Raw genomic sequence first — 27,120 nt, 5'->3', positions numbered from 1 at the left:
TTTTTCACTTTGTCATTATGGGGTATTATGAGTAGATGGGTGAGAAAAACATATATTTCATCCATGCAGCCCTTGGAAACAGCACTTCAGAATAAAAACGAATCCTCTTTTACTCCCAACTTCTCCAGCTGCAGAGTCGTTTTGCTTGTTCTCCTGCATCATAAATGGGGAGGAGAGGGAACAGAGTCACAGAGCCGTCTACAGGTGAGATACATCTTTATTATCATCATCACATCATCAGTCATCGTCATCACCTGCACTACTGCTAATTACATTTTGCAGGTATTTATACAAAGTGACTTATTAAACACATCCTTTCAGTATATAGCTGATGTGGGAATTGAACCCACAACTATATCCTAGCACTGATTAAGCAAATACCTCTAACCCGTCATACTTACTCATAGCACTTAGGTAATCCTAACCACTAAATTAATTTACCTTTTATACTTTAGCATTGCTTTGTAGCATGTAGTAATGTGACTTGTAAGTTATCCTCCATGACATATAGATTTGACAGGCCAAATGGGTCTCTTGGAATCATTAGAGCAGAAAAACCTATGTATAGTTGCGTCGTTCCACAAATAGAGTACATTTTGTGTCCCTTTGATATTTTAAGTAGAAATTGTGCACAAATATTGCATTTTAAAAGACTATTACAGTATATTAAATTAAGTTCTCTTTAATATAGACCACATGGACAAGTCAGTAAATCAATTTTTTCATATGAATAAAGACTTGCTAAAGTGCCAAAAATCTGCATTTAGACATGCCACTTGTCATGTTTTTCTGACTTCTAGGAAGATTTTAACCCACTTAACCAAAACATTTCTCCAAGTTTTCACCATCATTGTAAAGCCATAGTTATGTTCTTGCTTTGACAAAGTCATTTCCGAAGATTATTGATTTCATGTGATTTGTGATTAATATATGTCTGTCCCTCATGTTAAGGTCAACCCCTGTTACGTGAACTGAATTATCGTTTTAATATGGTGAAACTACTACTTTTTAAAGGGACACTACGAGATTTGGGGATTTAATTTATTTACCTAGAAAGATTAACTCATCAATACCATTTTTATGTCTCGGTATGCAGTTTGAAGGTAATTGACATTAGCTTATCGTTAGCATAGCACAATAGCTGGAAGTCTCCAGGTACAGTAGCCAGCACCTCTCAAAAGCAGGGAAATATACCTTCTAACTATTCCAAAGCTGGTTGGTTGGTCATTTATAGTCCTACATAGTAATTTATATTTTATAAATTCTCACAGGACACTCACAAACTATATTGGACATGCGATGGTACTACCAGCTATCTAGCTCAGAACTGAAGCGCTGTCCCGTTGTCGCAGTTGGCTGGCTGTGTTGACTTGAGAGGTTGCACATATCCTTTTCTTTCACCTACGGCAGATGAATGAAATGCGTATTTCAGATAAAATAGTTCCAAAAATAACTGCATTTAAAACAACTAGAATTGAAATATTATAGTTTTATATATACTTTGGAGTAGCTAGAAGGTATTTTTTCATGCTTTTGAGAGGAGCTGGCTACCTGGAGACCTCCAGCAATTGTGCTAAGCTAACGATGATCTAATGTAAATTATCTTTAAACTCAGCATTGGGCCAGTAACCGAAAGGTTGCTGGATTGAATCACCAAGCCGGCAAGGTGGGAAAATCTGGAGTCCTAAAAACAATTAAATAAGTGTATATTATTTGGCAAGTCACAGATTGGCTATCAGAAAAATTCAACCCCCCCCAGACCTCCTGAAAGCTAAAAAAAGCAATAACATTTTCAATATATATATAGAGTGTTTGACTGATTTGGACATTGATTGTGCCAAACTAACGGGCTGATCAATACACATCGTTTGGTGTATTGTTGGTCTGTGTTCAACAGAGGGGGCCAACGCCACAGTGAAATTCATGGAAGTACTACCACAGAAATGTTTCAATTTGGTGATCCTTTTACAATTACTCGTAACTTTATCATACATTTGAACAGTATAAGGCAAGTGATCCTTCATGTACTGTCACACACCCTCTGTTTACAAAACAATAGATTAAAACACGCTTATATTTTGGGTTCTGATGGGCTATGACAGTTGAACTAAGCTCATGACGCAAGTTATATTCTTCAAGAATCAATGGGTATACACCTGTATAATTAATTAAAAGTCAAAAAATGTATGTAGCAACTGCAGATTGCCCCTTTAAGGAACACAAATATTAAACACTTTGATCCTCATAACCAAATGATTCAAGCACATGACATTGTAAGTACAGGAATATTTCTTAGCTATGGTGTTTGACCACTATAAGCAGTTCAGTAGTATATATCTGTGTATCTTATAAGCTGAGTGCACTGTATCTGTTACCAGCCAAAGTACACAGGTGTAGACTTGAATGTTACACACTTAAAAAATTGGCTCTCTAAGCATGAACAGGTTCTAAAATCTGTTGTTCTGTCTGGCTGTTTGTCCCTGTTTCTGTGACAACTACAGGTTTGTCCCTCGCCATGAAGATGAGCTGGAGTTGGAGGTGGATGACCCTCTACTAGTGGAGGTACAAGCAGAGGATTACTGGTATGAAGGTTACAACATGCGTACAGGTACCTACGGCATCTTCCCTGCTTACTACGCCATAGAGGTCGCCAAGGAGCCAGAGAGCTTCAAAGGTACAGTGCTTTGATCCCTGCTTATTTACACAGTGCTAAAATGCTAAATGAGTATTTGCACCACTTTAAAAGGGCAATCTGTAGTTCAAACAATAACAAAGCCAACACCCGCCACTGTTTTCGTAAACAGCTGAGGGATGGGACTGGAGAAATGTAATCACTCATCAGAGCTATGGATGCAAGGACTGACCATTCATGATATCAACATTATAGTTTTTACCATGTTTTGAGGCTATGTAATTGGCTATGTAATTGTTTACAATTAAATTGTTTACACACAGTGGATCAAGACAAGCTGATAGTTTTGAACTAAGCTCATGAGAAATGTAGAAGTTATATTCTTCAAGAATAATAATAATAATAATGGTCCTCTGTAGCTCAGCTGGTAGAGCACGGTGCTTGTAACGCCAAGGAAGTGGGTTCGATCCCCGGGACCACCCATACACAAAAATGTATGCATGCATGACTGTAAGTCGCTTTGGATAAAAGCGTCTGCTAAATGGCATATTATTATTATTATATTCTTCAAGAATCAATTGGTCTACAGTATATCATTAATTTAAAAGTCTAAAAATTGATGTAACAACTGCAGATTGCCTCTTTAAGGAACACAAATATTAAATAGTTTGATCCTCATAACCAAATGATTCAAGCACATGACATTGTAAGTAAAGTAAAATGTATTTGCCATGGTGTGTAACCAATCACAGATTGCCCCTTTAAAGAACACTATTGTGTTGACAGCTCTATAGGTGAATATATTGATGCACATTACAGTACTAATGGCATTGATCCAACCATGTGTAGAGCACTTTAACCCTTCCCTTCTGTTCCGGGGCAATTTGAAAAGAGTTCGAAATCACTAAAATACTATTTTACGTAATTTTTCAACCATGACCCTTCATCTGCTTTCCTAAGGATGGGTCTCAAACTTGCAAAACACATAATTAAACAAAAAATATACAGTGGGGAAAAAAAGTATTTAGTCAGCCACCAATTGTGCAAGTTATCCCACTTAAAAAGATGAGAGAGCCCTGTAATTTTCATCATAGGTACAAGTCAACTAGGACAGACAAAATGAGGAAAAGAAATCCAGAAAATCACATTGTAGGATTTTTTATGAATTTATTTGCAAATTATGGTGAAAAATAAGTATTTGGTCAATAACAAAAGTTTCTCAATAGTTTGTTATATACCCTTTGTTGGCAATGACACAGGTCAAATGTTTTCTGTAAGTCTTCACAAGGTTGTCACACACTGTTGCTGGTATTTTGGCCCATTCCTCCATGCAGATCTCCTCTAGAGCAGTGCTGTTTTGGGGGCTGTCGCTGGGCAACACAGACTTTCAACTCCCTCCAAAGATTTTCTATGGGGTTGAGATCTGGAGACTGGCTAGGCCACTCCAGGACCTTGAAATGCTTCGTACGAAGCCACTCCTTCGTTGCCCGGGCGGTGTGTTTGGGATCATTGTCATGCTGAAAGAACCAGCCACGTTTCATCTTCAATGCCCTTGCTGACGGAAGGAGGTTTTCACTCAAAATCTCACGATACATGGCCCCATTCATTCTTTCCTTTAAACGGATCAGTCGTCCTGGTCCCATTGCAGAAAAACAGCCCCAAAGCATGATGTTTCCACTCCCATGCTTCACAGTAGGTATGGTGTTCTTTGGATGCAACTCAGCATTCTTTGTCCTCCAAACACGACGAGTTGAGTTTTTACCAAAAAGTTATATTTTGGTTTCATATGACATTCTCCCAATCCTCTTCTGGATCATCCAAATGCACTCTAGCAAACTTCAGACGGGCCTGGACATGTACTGGCTTAAGCAGGGGGACACGTCTTGCACTGCAGGATTTGAGGTCCTGGCGGCGTAGTGTGTTACTGATGGTAGGCTTTGTTACTTTGGTCCCAGCTCTCTGCAGGTCATTCACTAGGTCCCCCCGTGTGGTTCTGTGATTTTTGCTCACCGTTCTTGTGATCATTTTGACCCCACGGGGTGAGATCTTGCGTGGAGCCCCAGATCGAGGGAGATTATCAGTGGTCTTGTATGTCTTCCATTTCCTAATAATTGCTCCCACAGTTGATTTCTTCAAACCAAGCTGCTTACCTATTGCAGATTCAGTCTTCCCAGCCTGGTGCAGGTCTACAATTTTGTTTCTGGTGTCCTTTGACAGCTCTTTGGTCTTCGCCATAGTGGAGTTTGGAGTGTGACTGTTTGAGGTTGTGAACAGGTGTCTTTTATACTGATAACAAGTTCAAATAGGTGCCATTTAATACAGGTAACAAGTGGAGGACAGAGGAGCCTCTTAAAGAAGAAGTTACAGGTCTGTGAGAGCCAGAAATCTTGCTTGTTTGTAGGTGACCAAATACTTATTTTCCACCATAATTTGCAAATAAATTCATTAAAAATCCTACAATGTGATTTTCTGGAAAAAAAATTCTCAATTTGTCTGTCATAGTTGACGTGTACCTATGATGAAAATTACAGGCCTATCTCATATTTTTAAGTGGGAGAACTTGCACAATTGGTGGCTGACTAAATACTTTTTTTCCCCACTGTATATAATAATAATAATAATAATAATAAAAAAATAGTGACATGATGTTCTGGGTAAATTTTACCCGCAATTTGACCTTGAACTTGGTCTATATAACTTTATATATAGAAACAAACTGCTTACTGCACAGGAATGGTGCAAGCATGATAATCACATAGACATAAGTATGATTCCCCTATGTTGCTGAGCAACACTGATCTGAAGTCAATTTAACCAGCAATTTGGCCTTGACCTATATAACTTTTGAACGGTGTGACCTAGAAACAATCTGCTTTCTGCACAGGAATGGTGCAAACATGATGATCACAAATGATGTCCCTATGATGCTCAGAGGCTAAGCAACACTGATCTGAAGTAAATTTGACCTTGACGCTAGAGACAAATGGAATTCTGTGCAGTAAAGATCCATCCATGATGATCATTTACATTTTAGCAGACACTTTTATCCAGAGCTACTTACAGTTAGTGAGTGCATACATCTTTTTTTTCATACTGACCCCCTGTGGGAATCAAACCCACAATCTGGCGTTGCAAACGCCATGCTCTACCAACTGAGCTACACGGGGCCTGAGCTATACGGGGATCACAAGGATATAGGTATGCTTTCACTGTAATGTTCAGAGGCCGAGGGACAGTGATCTGAAGTTAGGCAAAACATTTGCTATAAAGGTCTTAAATGTCATAAAATAATTTGATTGATTTACGACTTTGGTACAGTAATCAAACATTTGGCTCTAACTTTTGAACAATTGCGTCGGTTTTGGGAGTTTAAGATCCTATATTTGTGATCTTCATGTACTTATTGTACTTACTGTACTGGTCAAATTGACCCGGAACATAAACGGTGTTGGCCCAATCGAACATAAGAGAAGGGCTAAAAGTACTGAGTCAGCCTTGTCCAGCACTTACCCATTATTATGTATGCAGTGCTTAAATGTTGACCCATCTTCATTCAGAGCACTTTAAAGGTCCATTATGTAGCTTTGTGGAAGAACCAACAGATTTCCTATAGAAATGGGAGTTGATATGTCATTCTCATTGAAAGCAAGTCTGACAAGCAGTAGATCTGTTCTATGTACAATATTTCTATGCTCCCCTCCATAAGTTTCATTTTTGTGTCTTTTTACTTTCAGTTCTGTACACCAGCTTCAAACAGCTGAAAATACATTATTTTTGCTGTTCTCACTAAGGGCATGCTCCAATGAGCGCTTCTTTAGCTAGATAGCCAGCTAAACCTTTCTTAACACTAATCCTTCAAGAACCAGGCTGGAGATATAATTTGAAGATTTAATTTATATATAATAATATAATATGCCATTTAGCAGACGCTTTTATCCAAAGCGACTTACAGTCATGCGTACATACATTTTTGTGTATGGGTGGTCCCGGGGATCGAACGCACTACCTTGGCGTTACAAGCGCCATGCTCTACCAGCTGAGCTACAGAGGACAATTTCAGAAGTCTAAAACTGTACGCACAAAACTATAAGCACAGCATGCCAAAAGGTAAGTATGAAATTCTCACATATATAGATAGATACATGTAGAATTGGCTGTATCAAAGCTAAACATGAACATATAACATGTTGGGACAACAGCAGGAGAGAATAATGATTTACAGGTCTCACAAGGTAGGTATAGGCTACAATAGTCCTTTGTAGATAGGGCATTTTACAGGGAGGTGAACATCCAGGATGAACCAAAATAGACCAAACAGGTAGGACACAGGTGAGTATACTAACACAAATGCAAATTTGCATACACACACATCCATGCTGATTAGTTAGCATGACGATTAAAGAGAGAAACATGAATAGCAATGAGGCTAGCTAACCGCCAAGCTAAACACCATACATTTCAATGGGATCGGTTAAAACCATTTTAGCTAGCGACCTTTTTAACATCATAAAAAGTAATAAATGGTGAAATAATGAATAGTACATGCACACACATTAACAATAAATATGAATACTTACAGATGATGTCAAATTATTAGTTACAGGATGGAATGTTGCTTACCTCGAGGATAGTTAAGTGGTTACTAGTTACTAAGCTGCAATATACGAAAACAGGTGAGGGTAAATCTTTATGCGGTCCAGGACAGTTATTGATGGTACAATGATTCTCTACATGATATATTGATTTTGTCATTAGAAACCAGGAAATGGCAGAGCTATTACTACATATTGTGCCCTTAAATGTACTGTAGCATCCATAGTTTATATTTTTTCTCTATCTCTCTCTCTCTCCCACAGTGAAGAGCAGTGAATGGGTAGACAGATACCGCATGAAATTTCTGGGCTCGGTCCAAGTGCCCTACCACAAAGGCAACGATGTTCTGTGTGCAGCTATGCAGAAGGTATGGGATGTGCTGTGTGTGTGCTTGTGAAAGAGAGAGTGAGAGGATAGAAAGAGTGTGAGAGAGATGTCAACTGGCACGTTACCAATGGAAACCATAAACTTTAACTGAGAGAGAGGGGGAGGAAGAGACAGACGGATGAAGAGACAGATGAAGTGAGTAGGAACATGGGAAATAATGGGGGAGAAAGAGTGAGGTAAACAGTATAGTTTATTCTCTATGAAAATAGTATTGAAATAGTATGGTATTACACCAGGGTTGGGGTCGGAATTCAGAATTTAATTCAATTCAACGCATTAATTGAAATTTGAATTTGAATTGGACACATCCCACAGAAAGCAAAATTGTAATTTAATTTTAATTAAAGGAAGTAAATTAATTCAAAGCAATTCAACTAAGACATGAAAGTGCCATTCCTTTGATTCAACCACACTGTATCTTATACATAGTATTGGTTACCATACATGATTTCAAAACAATTATATTTGTGTCATGATGTGTAGAATAAATAAGCCATTTGAATTCAATTCCAAGTCTGTTTCCTGTGGGGTGTGGACAAATTTAAGAAAATAATTGGAATTAAAGAGCAATTCGCAATTCAATTCAGAATTGACCCCAACCCTGTATTACACAAACAAACATTGACAGGAGAAGAATCTGAGATTTCAAATTAGAAAGGTTAAGACAGGAAATCATTAAAACATGATAGAAAAGAAAAGAGGACAGAGGCAGGTTGAGAAGAGCTTTTAGCCATTGCTCATAGCTACATTACATGACCAAAAGTATGTGTACACCTGCCCGTCGAACATCTCATTCCAAAATCATGGGCATTAATATGGAGTTGGTCCCCCCTCTTCGGGAAGGCTTTCCACGAGATGTTGGAAAATTGCTGAGGGGACTTTCTTCCATTCAGCCACAAGAGCATTATTTATTTTTATTTATTTAACTAGGCATTAGTGAGGTCGGGCAGTGATGTTGGGCGATTAGGCCTGGCTTGCAGTCGGCATTCCAATTCATCCCAAAGGTGTTAGATGGGGTTGAGGTCAGGTCTCTGTGAAGGCCAGTCAAGTTCTTCCACACCGTTCTCGACAAACCATTTCTGTATGGACCTTGCTTTGGGCACGGGGGCATTGTCATGCTGAAACAGGAAAGGGCCTTCTCCAAACTGTTGCCACAAAGTTGGAAGCACAGAATCATCTAGAATGTCATCGTATGCTGTAGCGTTACGATTTCCCTTCACTGGAACTAAGGGGCCTAGTCTGAACCATGAAAAACAGCCCCAGATCACTATTTCTCCTCCACCAAACTTTACAGTTGGCCCTATGCATTGGGGCAGGTAGCATTCTCCAGGCATTTGAAATTTGACGAACTGACTTGTTGGAAAGGTGGTATCCTGTGACGGTGCCACCTTGAAAGTCTCTGAGCTCTTCAGTAAGGCCATTCTACTGCCAATGTTTGTCTATGGAGATTACATGGTTGTGTGCTCGGTCAGCAATGGGTGTGGCTCAAATAGCTGAATCCACTAATTTGAAGATGTGTCCACATACTTTTGTATATATAGTGTATATTTCTAGCTGAGATGCCACTAGAATTTTAAGACCAATAACCCACCTCTTTCCAATGTTCATGTTTTAAATTCCAATTAGTAGAATAAGGATGCACAAGTTTTGTCTTGTTTTTTTGTTGTTGTTTTTTTACATATCAATTCAATATCTAAACCAGCCCTGATGTTTCAGCTGCTGCTTTTCTCAAGGGATGCTGATGCTGTTTTGATTGCCACCAGATTGCCACCAATAGAAGGATGACAGTGCAGTATAACCCACCATCGTCTTGTATCCTTGAGATCAACGTGAAAGGTGTGAAGCTCCTAGTCCAGGATGACTACTATGCCTCTGACAGAGTAAGACTTTCACACTCAAATGCACACACATTGTACACATACACGCGCAAGCACGCACACACACACACACACACACACACACACACACAAAAACTCAGATTTATGCATACACACGTACACACTCTACACATGCATTTGCATCACACACACACACACTTCTTAAGGCACACCTTCAACGCATATTAGAAAGACAGAAGTTTAGTTTGGACCAAAGTATGACTACAAGACTTCGCGTCTGACTTGCAAGACTAGATACATAGAGGCTTTTTATCCAAACCTTTGACCAGCAAGATCACACTGAGGGACGTATTCCCAGTAAAGCCTCCCGAGTGGCGCAGTGGTCTAAGGCACTGCATCGCAGTGCTAGCTGTGCCACTAGAGATCCTGGTTCAATTCCAGGCTCTGTCGTTGCCGGCTGCGACCGGGAGACCCATGGGGCGGCGCACAATTGGCCCAGCGTCGTCCAGGGTAGGGGAGGGGATGTAGCTCAGTTGGTAGAGCATGGCGTTTGCAACACCAGAGTTGTGGGTTTGATTCCCACGGGGGGCCAGTATGAAAAATAATGTATGCACTCACTAACTGTAAGTCGCTCTGGATGTAAAGAAGGTTGATAACACCCCAGTGTGGGCACTACAGGGTATTGCAGACCACACATAATAATCCAGATGTACTGTATAGAGGCAAGTGAGAATTTTATCTGGCAACAGCGGTGCCCACCTAAACTGAAGTCAAGCTATATAACCATCAGTGGGTTCTTTGTTGACATTAAGGCTACGATTTGTTTTAATATCTAATCTAATTGGTCAATCATAAGGTTCACTAGCTATTGCTCCTACAGAATATGTGTTGTAAGCAGACAGCAAACTCCATGAGAAATGCAGTTGTTGACATGGAGGGTGGATACTTTTTACCCTCAACACCTGTTTTTCAGAGCCATATAATTTGTTCAATGAGGTTTGTACCAAAGAACTATGATGTATTCATATGACAGCACATGGAACCAGATACTGTATCTAGAGCATTATGGGTGATGTAGTCATTCTAGTTTCCAAATTAAATTGGCCTACAATTACATCAGTGCAAAACAAAACCCAACGAAATGCAGTGGAATTTAAAGTAGCCTACCCCATTTTCCCAGACGATGCAATTATTTTGAGCCAAAAATGAAGAAAGTCAGTCCAAAATTTAAGGACGCAAATCCGCCACTAGTTTGTGGCTTACGGTATTATACAGTTTTTCCCAATTGCTAAAACACAATTTTGCAAACTAGGCTGGTTTTATCAAAATACTTAACACAATTCACAAAACCACACACCCAAACTGCAAAATACCTAATATATCCTGCAAAATGAAGCACTGCAACCAAAACTACATATAGCATTATCAAAATCAAACGTTTGCACGAAATGGCACACACTTCATTCATATTACCAGATTTTTGTCTAACCAACTACACACTGGTGGGCATAATGAAAAGCACTCTCATCTTTAGTATGCTTTGCCATAATAATAAAATAGTTCAAATTGTAGAAAATTTGTCAGATTGTTCACATGCACAGAAATATTTGCAGATACACACACATGCTGTTGAAACATTTTATTTTTTATTTTTCACCAAACAAGTCAGTGCAACATATGCACAGCAGATATATTTACATTGAACTGAACAAAAATATGCTCACAAAAAACAGTAAACTGAAAAAGAAAGTTGCAGAAAAAGTGTGCAGAACAAATATATAGAAACAAAAAAGAGGCAAGAAAAATAATTAGGCAGCATCTTGCCGCACAGCTGGGTCTGGCCACAACGCTTCATCCACATCACAGGCAATATCTTCCCTTGCCAGACATCGAGGGAAGAAGAGCTTTGAGTGCCTTATCCGTCCCTGAATCGCACCCACATCAATCTCATCACATGCCTCTTCCATAGCCTGCATAAGAGGCTGCCAGTCTGATACCTTCCACCGCCATGCCGAAAATAACTATTCTATGGGGTTCAGAAATGGTGAGTATGGTGGGAGGTATTGCACGAGAAATGGTGGGTGGTCAGCAAACCAGTTTTGGACTGGGGCTGCACGATGAAAGCTCACGTTGTCCCATACTACAACGTACTGGGTTCTTTGATGGTCTGCATCATTCATACGCTCTGGTGGTATGAGAATGTTGTGGAGTCTGTCCAGAAATGTGAGAATATGGGCTGTGTTGTATGGTCCAAGGTTGGCATGACGGTGGAGGACACCATGTGTATTGGAGATGGCAGCGCACATTGTGATGTTCCCACCACGTTGGCCAGGAACATCTATAATGGCTCTGTGGCCAATGACGTTTCTCCCCTTCCCCCTGGTCTTTGCTAGGTTGAACCCAGCCTCATCTATAAAGATGAACTCATGTGGGATTGCGTGAGCATCCATTTCCAGTACTCCCTGAAAACAAAGAACAAAAGCAGTCAATATGGTGTTATCCAGTACACTGGGAAACAATGTTGCGTGTAGTCTACTGCAGTAAATATTGTACTTACATCCACATATGCTCGTCTGACCTCTTTGTTTCTTTGAGAGTTTCTCTCAAACGGCACCTTATAAAGTTTTTTCATTCTGATTTGGTTTCGTTTGAGAATGCGAGCCAATGTGGACAGACTGACTCGTTGAATGTTGTTGAATATGGTGTTGTCTTGGATGATGTGGCTTTGAATTTCTCGTAATCTGATTTCATTATTTTCCAAAACCAAGTTTACAATGGCAGCTTCCTGTACCCAGGTGAACATTTGGCCCCTTCCTCCACCATGGTTGCGTCTCTCAGTCCTTTAGAAAAACAAAAAAACTAAAATATAGGGCTTGGACAATGCAGCCTAAAGATATTTCCCCCAGAGTAGAGTAAATTGTACAGGAAACTTGTGCAGTTAGTGTATGACATCAGCCATTAATGAAGTAAACAGGTGTCACCCAACTGATACACTATGACATGGGGTGTACTACATAGTGTGAAATACATTTTGGTTACATACCTGTACTCCAGTCTAAATGTCCGGATGACACAGGCGACAGTAAAACGGCTCAAGTTGGGCTGCACTCTCTGTCCAGCCTCTCGCATTGTCAGCCCATGGTTGATGACATGATCAACTAAGGTTGCTCTGATTTCATTAAAAAGTTGTCTTCTTTGGCCATGAACTCCTCTACCAGCTCTACTCCTACCTCTCACTCTTACTCCCCCTCTCCCTCCCCCTCTCATTCTCCCCCTCCCTCTTCCTCTTCCTCTCTCTGCAACATTTTCCATTGTTGTTGTAAAACAAAAGGTGCTCACCTGTGGTCTTTTCATAGTGCTTACTTCCTGATTGAAGTGGTAACAATTAACCATTGAGGTGTTTGGCCAGGTGGCACATGTATTGGCCAATTTGAATGGCAGTGTTTTGAAATGGCAAACATGTGACTTTAAGTGGACCTCTGTAGCTCAGTAGAGCACGGCGCTTGTAACGCCAAGGTAGTGGGTTCGATCCCCGGGACCACCCATACACACAAAAAAATAATGTATGCACGCATGACTGTAAGTCGCTTTGGATAAAAGCGTCTGCTAAATGGCATATTATTATTATTATTATATTATTATGTCAGATTGTTGTGTCTTATGCAGAGAACCGTGTGCAGTGCATCCTCTGTAGCTCAATTGGTAGAGCATGGCGCTTGTAACGCCAGGGTAGTGGGTTCGATCCCCGGGACCACCCATACGTAAAAATGTATGCGCACATGACTGTAAGTCGCTTTGGATAAAAGCGTCTGCTAAATGGCATATTATTATTAAAAGTGCCATTTTGAATTGCAAAATGTGTTTTGGAGGTTTTGCTCTCTGTGTGTCAGTTTAAATAATTGTGCTGTGCATGTCATTTTAGTGTGTTAGCAATTGGAAAAAACTGTAATATAGATGTGTGTGTGTGTGTGTGTGTCTGTCTGCCATCACAGAGTAACCAGTGCAGCCACTTCTTCCAGTTGAAGAATGTTTCCTTCTGTGGCTATCACCCTAAGAACAGCAAGTAAGTACCTGGATCTGGATGACATTTTGTCAGTCATGCTCACTGTATTCAAGTAACAATTAGCTTTTTAGGAGAGTCATAGCGCAGGCAGTGGAGGAAATGGAGAAAGAGAATCACTCTGGGAACCTTCCATTGTAAAATCTGCATTTATTTTACTCCTGGAACCTGGTTCCCTCTGGGGTTTCGCTCCTCTGACCCCTGTATTTCTTTTTTTTAAACCTATGTGTGGGTTGTATGGTTTCCCCTTAGGTACTTTGGCTTCATCACAAAACACCCAGCTGACCAGAGATTTGCCTGTCATGTGTTTGTGTCTGAAGATTCTACTAAACCCCTGGCAGAGTCTGTTGGGTGAGGAATGAGGACTTTGTTTCTGTGTTAAAAAATATATATATCCTGTCACTCTTTTGCTCTTTGTCCCTCTCTTTTATATTGTCAGAGGATTCAAGAGGTTCTTAGCCATAGTGGGCCAATTACAACCAACATTGAGCACTGTCTCAACACGAGGTGATCTCTCATTAAACCACCAATATGCGCTAAGATCACCCACACAGCTGATCTCAATTGCAACCAGTATTGGCCATTATATTATCGCTCCCTAAAGCTGATGTCAGTGTTTAAAGGGCGACTGTGCTTCGTGATTTGGCCTCGTTTTTCATCTATGTCCATTAAGAAATGCTGAAGGCATACAAGAGTGATCTTGGGGGTGTGGTTTGATGTGGGTGTTTCTTCGGTGTGTCTTTGTCATTCAATCACAACAAACAAGTGCAGTAATGAGTACAGCGAGGTAAGCTAAGCTATCTTTGCTATGGAGAGAACGATGTTTTGAAGTTGAGGACTGTTTTGCATACGCATAAATTAGTTTGCAGATGTTATCGTGGGTGTAGCGAAATGCTTATGTTGCAAGCTCCAACAGTGCAGTAATACCTCACAATACAAAACAATACAAGCAAATCCAAAATAGAAAAATAAAATAATTAAGAAATATAGATATAATATATATAAGCAATGTCAGAGTCCGGAATATAATTATGTATGTACACAGTGCATTTGGAAAGTATTCAAACCCCTTGACCTTTTCCACATTTTGTTACTTTACAGCAGGGGTGTCAAACTCATTTTAGCTCAGGGGCCACATGGAGGAAAATCTATTCCCAAGTGGGCCGGACCGGAAAAATCATGGTATATATAACTTAAAAACAACAACTTCAGATTGTTTTCTTTGTTTTAATACGATCAACATACAACATAAAGCTGGAGCCTGAGGACAGTGTGTCCAAAATAGTACAAGCACAACATCACTATTAATCATAAAACACGTCAAGTTTATTTGAAAATTCTAAAGAAAAAGAACACACAAACACACAATGCCTCAGTGATTAACAGAACTGTTTCACAGATCATAGAACTATATCAGGGTGTCATTTCTCAGGCAGAAATGTAGATAAAAATAATGAAATCCTGTTCCCCAAACAAATGCAAGAACCACAGAGTCAATAATAGGTTAAATATACAAATAAAATAAAATCAATTAAAAACAATAGCACATCAACATAAAAACATATAAATATAAATCTGAAAGCGTTGCTCAAACTCCCGTAACAGTCCAGTTATTTTATCTTTGAACCGCTTCATGTCTGCCACATGTTGGGTCGCGCACACATTTTTCAGACAGGGGAAGTGAGCTGCATCACCACCGGCAAGTTGCGTCTCCCACAATGACAGCTTCAACTTGAAAGAACGTATGCTGTCATAAAACTGCGTGACAACTTTGTTGCGCCCTTGCAGCTGTTTGTTCAAGTTATTCAGGTGCTCTGTAACATCCACCATAAATGCAAGGTCCGGCATCCATTTTGCAGAATGAAATTCTAACACTGGTTTGCCCTTTTCTTCCATGAACTGTTCAATTTCTTCTCGTAAATCAAAGAAACGCCTCAGCACAGCACCTCGGCTTAACCATCTTACCTCAGTGTGGTATGGCAGGCCATAGATGTGGTCTTTCTCTCTGAGAAGGCTGTCAAACTGACGGTAATTCAGGCTTCTGGATCGGATGAAATTAACAGTTTGGATGACCACCTTCATGACGTTATCCATCTTTAATGACTTGCAACACAAAGCCTCCTGGTGCAAAATACAGTGAAAAGTCAAAAATCACGTCCTCCATTTGCAGATTGCACTTTCTCTCTGAACTTTGTCACAACGCCTGCTTTTTTCCTGATCATTGAGGGCGCACCATCTGTAGCCAGGCTGACAGCGCGGGACCAGTCCACTCCGACCCTGTCCAGCGCGCTCGACGAGTGCGGTAAAAATATCAGCTGCTGTCGTTGTATCTGTCATCGGCACCAACTCCACGAACTCCTCGGTGACGGTCAATGTGTCATCAACTCCGCGGATGAAAAAATGGCCAGTTGTGCAACATCTGTAATGTCCGTGCTTTCATCAATTGCAACCGAAAACGCAATAAATGACTTTACTTTTTGCTTCAACTGGCTGTCCAAATCCACTGAAAGATCGGAAATCCTGTCTGCAACTGTGTTTCTTGTCAGGCTGATATTTGCAAAAACCTGCCGCTTTTCAGGGCACACAATCTCCGCTGCCTTCATCATGCATGTTTTTACAAATTCACCCTCACTAAATGGTTTTGAAGCCACTGCGATTTCATTAGCAATGAGGTAGCTAGCTTTCACTGCAGCGTCACTGATGTCTCGGCTGTGAGTAAACACAGACTGCTGTTTCTTCAGCTCCGCCAACCTTCTCTCATCTCCGCTGTCCTTGAAAGTTGTCATATTTGTCGGCATGAAGACTCACATAGTGGCGACGAAGGTTATATTCTTTCAGCACTGCAACATGCTCTGAACACACCAAACATACAGCTTTCCCATTCAATTCCGTGATTAAATAGGATGACCATTTTTCTTGGAACACTCTGCACTCTGCGTCCACTTTTCTCTTTTTTGACAGAGACAAATTGGGGCAATGAGGGTGCCAAAGCACATAATGTTAAAAGTAGAAGCCGTAATAAATATCGCGGGCAAAACAAAGTAGCTCATTGGCTGCACGTGCTTGACCTACTTGCTCTGCCCCGGTATAAACAGTTTGCTTGCTTAACACAATTGCTATTGCGCCATCCAGTGGACGCAATTGGAACAGCAGTTTATTTTATTGAAAAATTGCAGCGAATTTTTTTTCTTAAAAAAATTAAAAATAAAAATATATATATTTATTTTTCGAAATCATCTCGCGGGCTGGATTAAACCCGTTTGCCCGCCTGATCCGGACCGCGGGCCGTACGTTTGACACCCCTGCTTTACAGCCTTATTCTAAAATTGATTTAATAGTTTTTTTTCCCCCTCATCAATCTACACACAATAGCCCATAATGACAAAGCAAAAACAGGTAAAACAATAAAATAAAATAAATAAAAAATACATGAAATATCAAATTTACATAAGTGTTCACTCTTTTCTCAGTGCTTTGTTGAAGCACCTTTGGCAGCAATTACAGCCTTGAGTCTTCTTGGGTATGACGCTACAAGCTTGGCACACCTGTATTTGGGGAGTTTCTCCCATTCTTCTCTGCAGATCCTCTCAAGCTCTGTCAGGTTGGAGGGGGAGTGTCGCTGCACAGCTATTTTCAGTTCTAACCAGGCCACTCAAGGATTTTCAGAGACTTGTCCCAAAGCCACTCCTGCATTGTATTGGCTGTGTGCTTAGGGTCGTTGTGCTGTTGGAAGGTGAACCTTCGCCCCATCCTGAGGTCCTGAGCGCTCTGGAGCAGGTTTTCATCAAGGATCTCTGTACTTTGCTCCAATCATCTATCCCTCAATCCTGACTAGTCTCCCAGTCCCTGCCGCTGAAAAACATCCCGACAACATGATGCTGCCACCACCATGCTTAACCATAGGGATGGTGCCAGGTTTCCTCCAGACGTGACACTTGGCATTCAGGCCCAAGAGTTCAATTTTGATTTCATCAGGTCTGAGAGTCCTTTAAATCAAATCACATTTTATTTGTCACATGCGCAAACTCAATGATGGTGTTGGAGTCGTGCCTGGCCATGAGTCATGGGTGAACAGGGAGTACAGGAGGGGACTGAGCACGCAACCCTGAGGGGCCCCCGTGTTGAGGATCAGCGTGGCATATGTGTTGTTACCTACCCTTACCACCTGGGGGTGGCCCGTCAGGAAGTCCAGGATTCAGTTGCAGAGGGAGGTGTTTAGTCCCAGGGTCCGTAGCTTAGTGATGAGCTTTGAGGGCACTATGGTGTTGAACGCTGAGCTGTAGTCAATGAATCGCATTCTCACGTAGGTGTTCCTTTTGTCCAGGTGGGAAAGGGCAGTGTGGAGTGCAATAGAGATTGCGTCATCTGTGGATATGTTGGGGCGGTATGCAAATTGGAGTGGGTCTAGGTTTTCTGGGATAATGGTGTTGATGTGAGACATGACCAGCCTTTCAAAGCACTTCAATGCTACAGACGTGAGTGTTACGGGTCGGTAGTCATTTAGGCAGGTTACCTTGGTGTTCTTGGGCACAGGGACTATGGTGGTCTGCTTGAAACGTTGGTATTACAGACTCGGTCAGGGACAGGTTGAAAATGTCAGTGAAGACACTAGCCAGTTGGTCCGCGCATGCTCGGAGTACACGTCCTGGTAATCTGTCTGGCCCTGCGGCCTTGTGAATATTGACCTGTTTAAAGGTCTTACTCACATCGGCTACGGAGAGCGTGATCACACAGTCGTCCGGAACAGCTGGTGCTCTCATGCATGCTTCAGTGTTGCTTGCCTCGAAGCACGCATAGAAGTCATTTAGCTCGTCTGGTAGGCTTGTGTCACTGGGCAGCTCGCGGCTGTGCTTCCCTTTGTAGTCCGTAATAGTTTGCAAGCCCTGCCACATCCGACGAGCGTCGGAGCTTTGCCTGTTTGATGGTTCGTCGGAGGGCATAGCGGGATTTCTTAACTCTCAAAGCACTTCATGATGACAGAAGTGATTGCTACGATAGTTACCTTCGCTTTCTTGGGTACAGGAACAATTGTGGACATCTAGAAACAAGTGGGGACAACAGACTGGGATAGGGAGAGATTGAATATGTCCATTAACACTCTAGCCAGCTGGTCTGCAAATGCTCTGAGGACGTGGCTTGGAAGGTTGTCTGGGCCGGCAGGCATGCAAGGGTTAACACGCTTGATTGTCTTACTCACGTTGTCGGCGGCTCTGTGTTGTTTTCCTTGAAGTGGCGAAAAAGGTGTTTAGCTTGTCTGGGAGTGAGGCGTCGGTGTCTGCAACATGGCTGGCTTTTCCTTTATAATCCGTGATTGTCTGGAGTCCCTGCCACATGCATCTCGTGTCTGAGCTATTGAATTGCTACTCTACTTTGTCCCTGTACAGGATCATTCAATTTTGGCTCTGATTGTCTTAGCTGTTCTGTTTGTACACGTCCATGTTCCCAGTTACCTTGCCATGGTTAAATGTGGTGGTTCGCGCTTTCAGTTTTGCGTGAATGCTCCCATCTTTCCACAAGTTTTGGTTTGGTTAAGTTCTTATCGTCACAGTAGGAACAACATCCTCTATGCAGTTCCTGATGAACCCAGTCATTGAATCAGTGTATACGTTGTTACTATTCCCAGAGGCGACCAAGAACATTTCCCAGTCCACGTGTTCAAAACAGTCTTGTAGCATAGATTCCAATGTTGAACAGTCTTTACCATGGGTGCTTCCTGTTTGAGTTTATGCCTATAGGCGGGGAGGAGCAGGATGGAGGTGTGATCTGATTTGCTGAAGGTAGGGTGGGGAGGGCCTTGTAGCCATCCTGGAAGGGAGAGTAACAATGGTCAAGTGTGTTTTCTCCGCGTGTAGTGCAGGAGATGTGTTGGTAGAATTTCGGCAGCTTTTTCCTCAGATGTCCTTTATTACAGTCCCCAGCTACAATAAATGCTGGCCTCAGGATATTTGGTTTCCAGTTTGCCCTAAGCCCAGTGTAGTTCCTTGAGAGCCGTCGCGGTGTCAGCTTGGCGGGGAATATACATGGCAGTGACAATAACCAAATAAAAAATGTTCGGGAGGTAATGCAGTCGGCATTTGATGTGGAGGTATTCCAGATCGGGAGAACAATAGGACTTGAGTTCCTGTATGTTACCACAATCACATCATGAGTTGTTGATCATGAGACATACCCCTCCACCTTATTTTGTCTTTCTTCCTGTCTGCGCGTTGAACTGAGAACCCTGCTGGCTATATGGACGGGGACAATATATCCAGAGAGAGCCATGATTCCATATGGTGGTTAGGTGAATTCCAGGATAGTATTTTGACCATTGACCAGATCAAATGTGACCAACCTGATTCAAGTGTCCTCCATTACTCTGAAGCGGGACTGGTGTCTGGGCACTGCCTCTGCCTTCTCTAAGAGCTCCTGATATAGTATGGGGCTTCCCACAATGATGCTGAACAACAAATCCACCAGGTTTTGTACGTAGACTGTGAATGAAATAGAATGTATATGCTAATAGAGGGACTGTAACTGCAGAATAGATTCAGGCCGGTGACACCGTTACTCTGCAACCAGCTGTGTACATTGCTGAATGCTTGCTGATACCTTCTGTTATTTGCTGATGGAGCAATAGCTATATTTGTAGTAGACAAGTACCATCCTTCATTTATTTTTGCCCTAGATATACACAATAAACTTTTAGGAGAACAGGCATGTTGTTTCAGGTTAACAGACAAAACCCCCAAATGCTAGCTAGCTAGCTACCTAACTTGTCTATATAGTTTTACGAGTTGAAATGAGTTGGCTAGCCAGTTCGAGTTTAAACATTATTGAAAGCATGCTGGCTACATCCCATGATTAACTAGTAAGCTAGTATCCAAGTGCCTGCCCTGGATTGACCCTAAATGCCAATGGGCTAAAGTTAAAGCTAACTAACATGAGCTATGCACATCTTCCTCTTACATGCACATTAGCTTGATGTACAGTGCCTTCAGAAAGTATTCATACCCCTTGACTTATTCCACATTTCATTGTTACACCCTGAATTCAAAATGGATTAAATATATTTTTTTCTCACCCATTTAAACACAATACCCCATAATAAAAATTGAATACAGAAATATCTTAGTTACATAAGTATTCACACCCTGATTCAATATATGTTATAATATGAAGAAAAAAATAAAAATAAAAATAATAATGTATGCACTCACTAACTTTGGATAAGAGTGTCTGCTAAATGACTAAAATGAAAAAAATTACCTTGGGCAGCGATTACAGCTGTGAGTCTTTCTGGGTAAATCTCTAAGAGCTTTGCACACCTAGATTGTACAAAATTTGCCCATTATTATTTTCAAAATTGTTCAAGCTCTGTCAACTTGGTTGTTGATCATTGCTAGACAACCATTTTCAAGTCTTGCCATCGATTTTCAAGCAGATTTAAGTCAAAACTGTAACTCACTGTCTTCTTTGTAAGCAACTCCAGTGTAGATCTGGACTTACCTTTTTAGGTTATTGTACTGCTGAAAGGTGAATTCAACCCCCAGTGTCTGATGGAGAGCAGAATGAACCAGGTTTTCCTCTAGGATGTTGCCTTTGCTTAGTTCCACTCTGTTAATTTTTTATCATAAAGAAACACCCCAGTCATTAATGATAACAAGCATACACATAACATGATGCAGAAATATGCTTGAAAATATGGTGAGTGGTACTCAGTAATGTGTTGTATGGGGGGCCAGTATGAAAAAAAATGTATGCACTCACTAACTGTAAGTCGCTCTGGATAAGAGTGTATGCTAAATGACCAAAATTTAAAATGTAAATAAAATGTAAAATGTTTCTGACTCCTATCTATACCACATAAACCGTTTAAATCCAGAGAAGTGTGGTTCTAAGGGGCAGTTGACCTTCAAGACTATTTAGCCTCTGGTGGTTATTATCTTCAGTACAAATTAAACCTAATATTTGAGCAGACTAAGCAGAAAATTAACTATTTGACAATCATTCCAACTGAAATTAGGTATTTCCTCGTTTACCACACATAATCTACTGTGGGAATTTACTCTACACATTTTATTAATGTAAAGCTTGTGTTGGTTTACTTTTCATTTCTAATTTATTTAATCCATTAACAAAGACTTGTCTTAATACAGTATGGTCATTTCTTATTAAAAAGGAGAAAATAAAGTATTCCGGAACTGTCTACATCTAAAATTAGGAACTTAATCAAGCCAATCATGATTGAGTTAATATAATCTATATGTTCATTAATTATAGTCTAATCAAGGTATGCCAAATTACTAATTATATTCTGTGGGCCAAACATAGATATTTATAATGTACTGTCTTGTACTTTACTGTACTGTACTCTACTGTACAGTAAACTTGAGTAGAGTATAGTTCAGTACAGTACAGGAAAATAGAGTAGAGTTCAGGACAGTAGAGTTCAACGCAGTACTCTACTGTACTGTACTGTACTCTACTGTGCTATACCATACTGTACTCTACTGTACAGTAAACATGAGTAGAGTATAGTTCAGTACAGTACAGGAAAATAGAGTAGAGTTCAGGACAGTAGAGTTCAACGCAGTACTCTACTTTACTCTACTGTACTGAACTATACTGTACTGAACTATATTGCACTGTACTCAACTGTACTGAACTATACTCTACCGTACTCTACTGTACAGTAAACTCGAGTAGAGTATAGTTCAGTACAGGAAAGTAGAGTTCAGTACAGTACAGTAGAGTAGAGTAGAGTTCACTTCAGTACAGTACTGTATTCTACTGTACTGAACTATACTCTACTTTCATGTACTGTACGGAACTATACACTGCTCAACTTTCTTGAGTTTCTTAAAATTCATTTGGTCTATATTCTAACAATAAATATTTGTTATTAATTACCAGCCTTGCTATTTTCAATGTTCCCGATATTTCATTGTGCCAAGAGTAGAGAACCTAGACACAGCTATCTGGCATCTAACTCTTTTGAAACAGTAACAACATGATATCAACTGATCTGCTAGTTTATTCTTCTGGGTTTTTGGTTGCAAGCAAGTGTTTTAACATGCAGATTAATGTAATCTCCTGTTAGTAGCATTTTAAGAAATCCAGCGCTAAATTCTGCCTGTTGGTTGCAATTGACCCAGTACACTCAGTGGCCAGTTTATTAGGTACACCACCCCGTTTACGGAAATGGTTTGCTCCTAGACAGTGAGTCACATGGCTTGCTATATAAAGCAGGCAGACAGGCAGGCATCGAGACATTCAGTTACTGTTCGATTGAATGCTAGAATGGGCAAAACGAGTGACCTAAGCCACTTTGAGCATGGTTCCAGTATCTCAGAAACAGTGGGCCTCCTGGGCTTTTCACGCACAACAGTGTCTATGGTTTACCGAGAATGGTGCTACAAACAAAAAACATCCAGTCAGCGCAGCAATGCTGTGGGCGAAAACAGCTTGTTGATGAGAGGTCGAAGGAGAATGGCAAGAATCGTGCAAGCTAACAGGCGGGCCACAGGCAAATAACGGTGCAGTACAAAAGAACGCACATATCGTTAGTCCTTGTCACGGATGGGCTATTGCAGCAGACGACCACATCACACTGGGTTCCACTCCTATCAGCTGAAAACAAGAAGAAGTGGCGCCAGTGGGCACGTGATCACAAACACAGGACAATTGAGGAGTGGAAAAACATCACCTGGTGCATTGAATCCCGGTTCCTGTTGCATCATGCTGATGGCAGAGTCAGGATTTGGTGTGAGCAGCATGAGTCAATGGCCCCATCCTGCATGGTGTCAATGGTACAGGCTGGTAGCGGTGATGCAATGGTGTGTGGAATGTTTCCGTGGCACATGTTAGGTCCTTTGATACCAATTGAGCAACGTTTCCATGCCTCAAAGAATTAAGGCTGTTCTGGAGGCAAAGGGACTCCGACCCGGTACTAGATGGTTGTAACTAATAAACTGGCCACTGAGTGTATGTTTATGTAGAGAGTTGTCATACCTGTCAGGAAAGGAACTGAGTGATTGAATAACCTTTTTTGTTTGTTTGTTTATCTACCCCCCTATCCCCCCCGGATCTGTTCTCCCCTCTTGTCTCTTCTACAGGAAAGCCTTCCAGTTGTACTATAAGGAATTTGTAGATTATTCCTGTCCGAAAGAGGATATTTACCTGGAATAGCACCCGCCCCGCCTTCCACCACAACCCTGTACGTTACAGTGTATCATAACATAATGTTGCATGACGGACAAAACAATTCTAACAAATATGAACTAATACATCTGACAAAAAGATGAAGAAGGAGCGAGAGAAAGAAGGAGAGGTACTGGTGTCTACTGTTTGTCCAAAGATGTTAAACAGTATGACGAATGAACAAGTAATTGATCCAAACATAGTGGAGATGTTGAAGAGGGGGTCGCAAAATGGAGTCACTGATGAGGAAGTTAATGTGCCTATGGTGTCCTCAGGCTGTCCACTCAAAGCACAATGCTCAGATCATAGTGACCTGGACTGGAGTAATCTAAGACTAATCTTTGTGGATTTAGAGTTTGAATCCCAGGTAGAACACTGGGCTTTGTGGACTTGGTGAACCCCAGAAAGACCAGTAGTTGCTAAGGTAACAGCAAATGGAGGTCAGGAAAAAATACATCAATAAATGAATGAACCTGCCATAAAAATCCTATTAAATTACTAGTATTTGAGTATTCTAATCCCTAATTCTATGGAACCTTTAATGTTGGTGTGATACATTGTGTGAGGGAAAGAGTGATTCTGCATGAGCTAATGGTGCAGTGTGTTTGGAGAGGGTGATAAGTCCTGTGGCCTAAGGTAACTACAGATCTAGGATCAGATTACCCTACCTCAACCTTTGCAATTAAGGAGATGGCAAATGATCTGCGCTGTTATCAGTGGCTCACTCTGTTACTTCTTTTCCATGTGGTTGCTCCCACTAAAACAAAAACAAGTAAGCATTAGGGTCACACTGTTGATCAGGAATAGTGTCTTTAATACGCAGCAAAAACTTTGGTATTCTTTCTGGTACACTCTCAGAACCCTCAAATATATTCACATTAAGGAATCAAGAGGAAACTTCTAAAATGGAGGGTCCTACCAATAAAATGTTTTCTGTTCGAAAATGCTTCATTTTGTTTGTGCTGAACATGACCCTAGTTATTCTTTAATTTGTGGGAAGACTGATTCTTGTTAAATCATTAAGGGTACACTCCTTAATTGAATTACAGTATTGTAATTCCATTACCAGAAACAAAGAGATGGACTACAGAGTTTCCAGTCAACCGCTTTCGCTTGACTAAAACTAGCTTAAAAGCATCTGATTTGCAGGAAGGGTCAAAGTGGACTGCCTCATTGTTCTTCTCATGCTCAGTTTCAACATGAAATGAGAGTTCATATTGAGAGTTCAGATGGGGTTGCCATTCAGATAACTGAGTATAAGATAAGGATGCTTACTCAAGCTGTTACCCTGGTAACATAAAAGGGAATGACCTCTGATCCTCACAAAAAGGACATTAAAGGTGAAGTGTGTAGGAAATGGGGGATGGGAGATGTAGTTTTAAAGGAAAGCCTCAGTCTATTACAGAGGTGCTGACTGACTAGGAAGTACAAGGCAGGGGGAGACTGGTGTCTTTTACAAGTAGTGCCTCTGAAGGATCATTGTGGTTATTGCTATGCCATTTAGATTTACCACAAGGTGTGTTGATAGGAGAGGTTGAAAACAGGCTGTTTTTGTGGAGGAGATATGAGTGTGTTGAGATGGTAAGAATAGAGTAAAGTAAGACTAGATCAAGGTTCAACATAATAAGATAGGACCTCACCTCAAAATGGCCAACCCCTGGCCAGAGGTTTGTTTTTGGAAATAATGGCCTGGTCTGAAATCAGCTAATCGCTCCTACCCATTTGGTGCTTGTAGATTCTCATGGAACCAGAGGTGTTTGTTATATGCGGGAAAGTTCACTGGAAGGCTAGGTGGAGCCATCCCCATACTGCTTACACCTTTCCAGTCTTCAGATTTTCCATCACAGAAGGGGTAGGGTTTAGGGGAAAGGGCAAATAATTGTTTTATGTGGCTTTCAGACACAGTGATTTCTAACATGGCTGACACAGAATTACATTCTAACAAGAACATGTAACACAATGTATTGTTCTAAGAACTGTAATTAACTGAACATTTAAAAAGTTGTGAGAAGGAATGCTTGTCAAATGGGTGTCTCTAACTTATGAAAGCATGGAATATGAAACCAAATTCATTCTACCACCTGTCAAGCATATTCCTATGAATAGTGACATGTATTTCCAAGTCACAAGTTTATATTTTATCTTCTGAGCCAAGAAACAAAGGCCTGAATTCAGATCAGATCCACCTTAACCCATGATAAATGACAACTGCATAGCATATAATTGTTTTTGCTTATCGTCTTGTGTGTTGTAATATACACCTCCATTAGACTGATATAAATCTGTATTATTTTGTTAAATGATTTTCAATGAGTGTCATTATCTTTACTACACTTTGTCATTCGGAACTTCTAACACGGGTGAGACAGGTGTGACTGCGTGACAATGACCTCAAGATCAGCCATTCACCATTTGACAGCTCCAACGCAGAACACCTGCGACATCACCTAAACAAAAACAATTATATGCTATGCAGTTTGTCGGTTATTGCGGGTTAAGGTGGATCTGATTGAATAATGCCTGATTTTGAGACATTCTCCGAGACTACTTCTATTTTCAGTCCCCAAACAGTCATTCTGGCCACTATGAGGAAACCAAGCAAAGGTTATAAAGAGTGTACAGATGTGCCATATATAAATAAATATATTGTAATTACAAATGTTACACTGTACCAATAGATACTGTAGCAATTTAAATTCTTATTTTTAAGTGTGAATTGTATTATTAAATTTAAAATGTTCAATGCAGCATTTGTGGTGTCTTGTCATTATTATAACAGTGCTCGACTGTGCTCTACTCTATAGCCTTAGCTTACCAATTACCCCAAATAAACCCCAAAATACCAGAAACAACCCAAAACAGCTACCCCAAAATACCAGAAACTGCTACACAAAACAACAAGTTGTTTTGGGTAATTATTAGGACACGGTACAGGTACGGTCAACAGAAAGTTAATTCATGTTTCAGTATTGTCAGAACAATCGTTGGAATGCATGGGTAACTGTACTAAGTATTTTCTGCCATTTAGGGGTATATTTTAACAAATCAAACCTAATGGTTGAGGTGACTAAACTGCTTGGAGTAACCCTGGACTGTAAACTGTCATGGTCAAAACATATTGATACAACAGTAGCTAAGATGGGGGGAAGGCTGGCCCTTGGATGTACACAGAGAGCTAACATTAATAATCTGTATGTCAATCTCTGCTGGCTCAAAGTGGAGGAGAGATTGACTACATTACTACTTGTACTTGTAACAGACTATGGGAGATGCACAGTACTACATAGAGCCACAACTACATGGAACTTGATGTGGAAAATAATCACTATACTTTATTAAAAATCAAAGTTCTTCCAGAGTTTTTGTAGAATCAAGATTTACTTTATTACAATTCAACAAAGCCGGGCTGGTCTGCAGAGTAGCCTCCA

General features: G+C 40.7%; 1 protein-coding gene across 2 annotated transcripts in view; it reads left to right on the top strand.

The window, feature by feature from the left end:
- LOC123492135 (C-Jun-amino-terminal kinase-interacting protein 1-like) overlaps positions 1-26,439 on the top strand; it is a 121,164-nt gene extending 94,725 nt beyond the window's left edge. For both annotated transcript variants that reach the window (XM_045224121.1, XM_045224120.1), the window contains exons 6-12: positions 129-204; positions 2,502-2,674; positions 7,489-7,592; positions 9,376-9,492; positions 13,443-13,513; positions 13,763-13,861; positions 23,608-26,439. In XM_045224121.1, the coding sequence (XP_045080056.1) occupies positions 129-204; positions 2,502-2,674; positions 7,489-7,592; positions 9,376-9,492; positions 13,443-13,513; positions 13,763-13,861; positions 23,608-23,680 (713 nt within the window). In that variant the 3' untranslated portion in view covers positions 23,681-26,439. The remainder of the gene's footprint in view (positions 1-128; positions 205-2,501; positions 2,675-7,488; positions 7,593-9,375; positions 9,493-13,442; positions 13,514-13,762; positions 13,862-23,607) is intronic.
- Positions 26,440-27,120: the final 681 nt, after the last annotated feature.

The sequence above is a fragment of the Coregonus clupeaformis genome, chromosome 13, assembly GCF_020615455.1.
Source record: "Coregonus clupeaformis isolate EN_2021a chromosome 13, ASM2061545v1, whole genome shotgun sequence".
Classification (NCBI taxonomy): Eukaryota; Metazoa; Chordata; class Actinopteri; order Salmoniformes; family Salmonidae; genus Coregonus; species Coregonus clupeaformis.
Note: the sequence above shows the minus strand (reverse complement) of the source record. Positions and strands in the feature narration are given on the sequence as shown.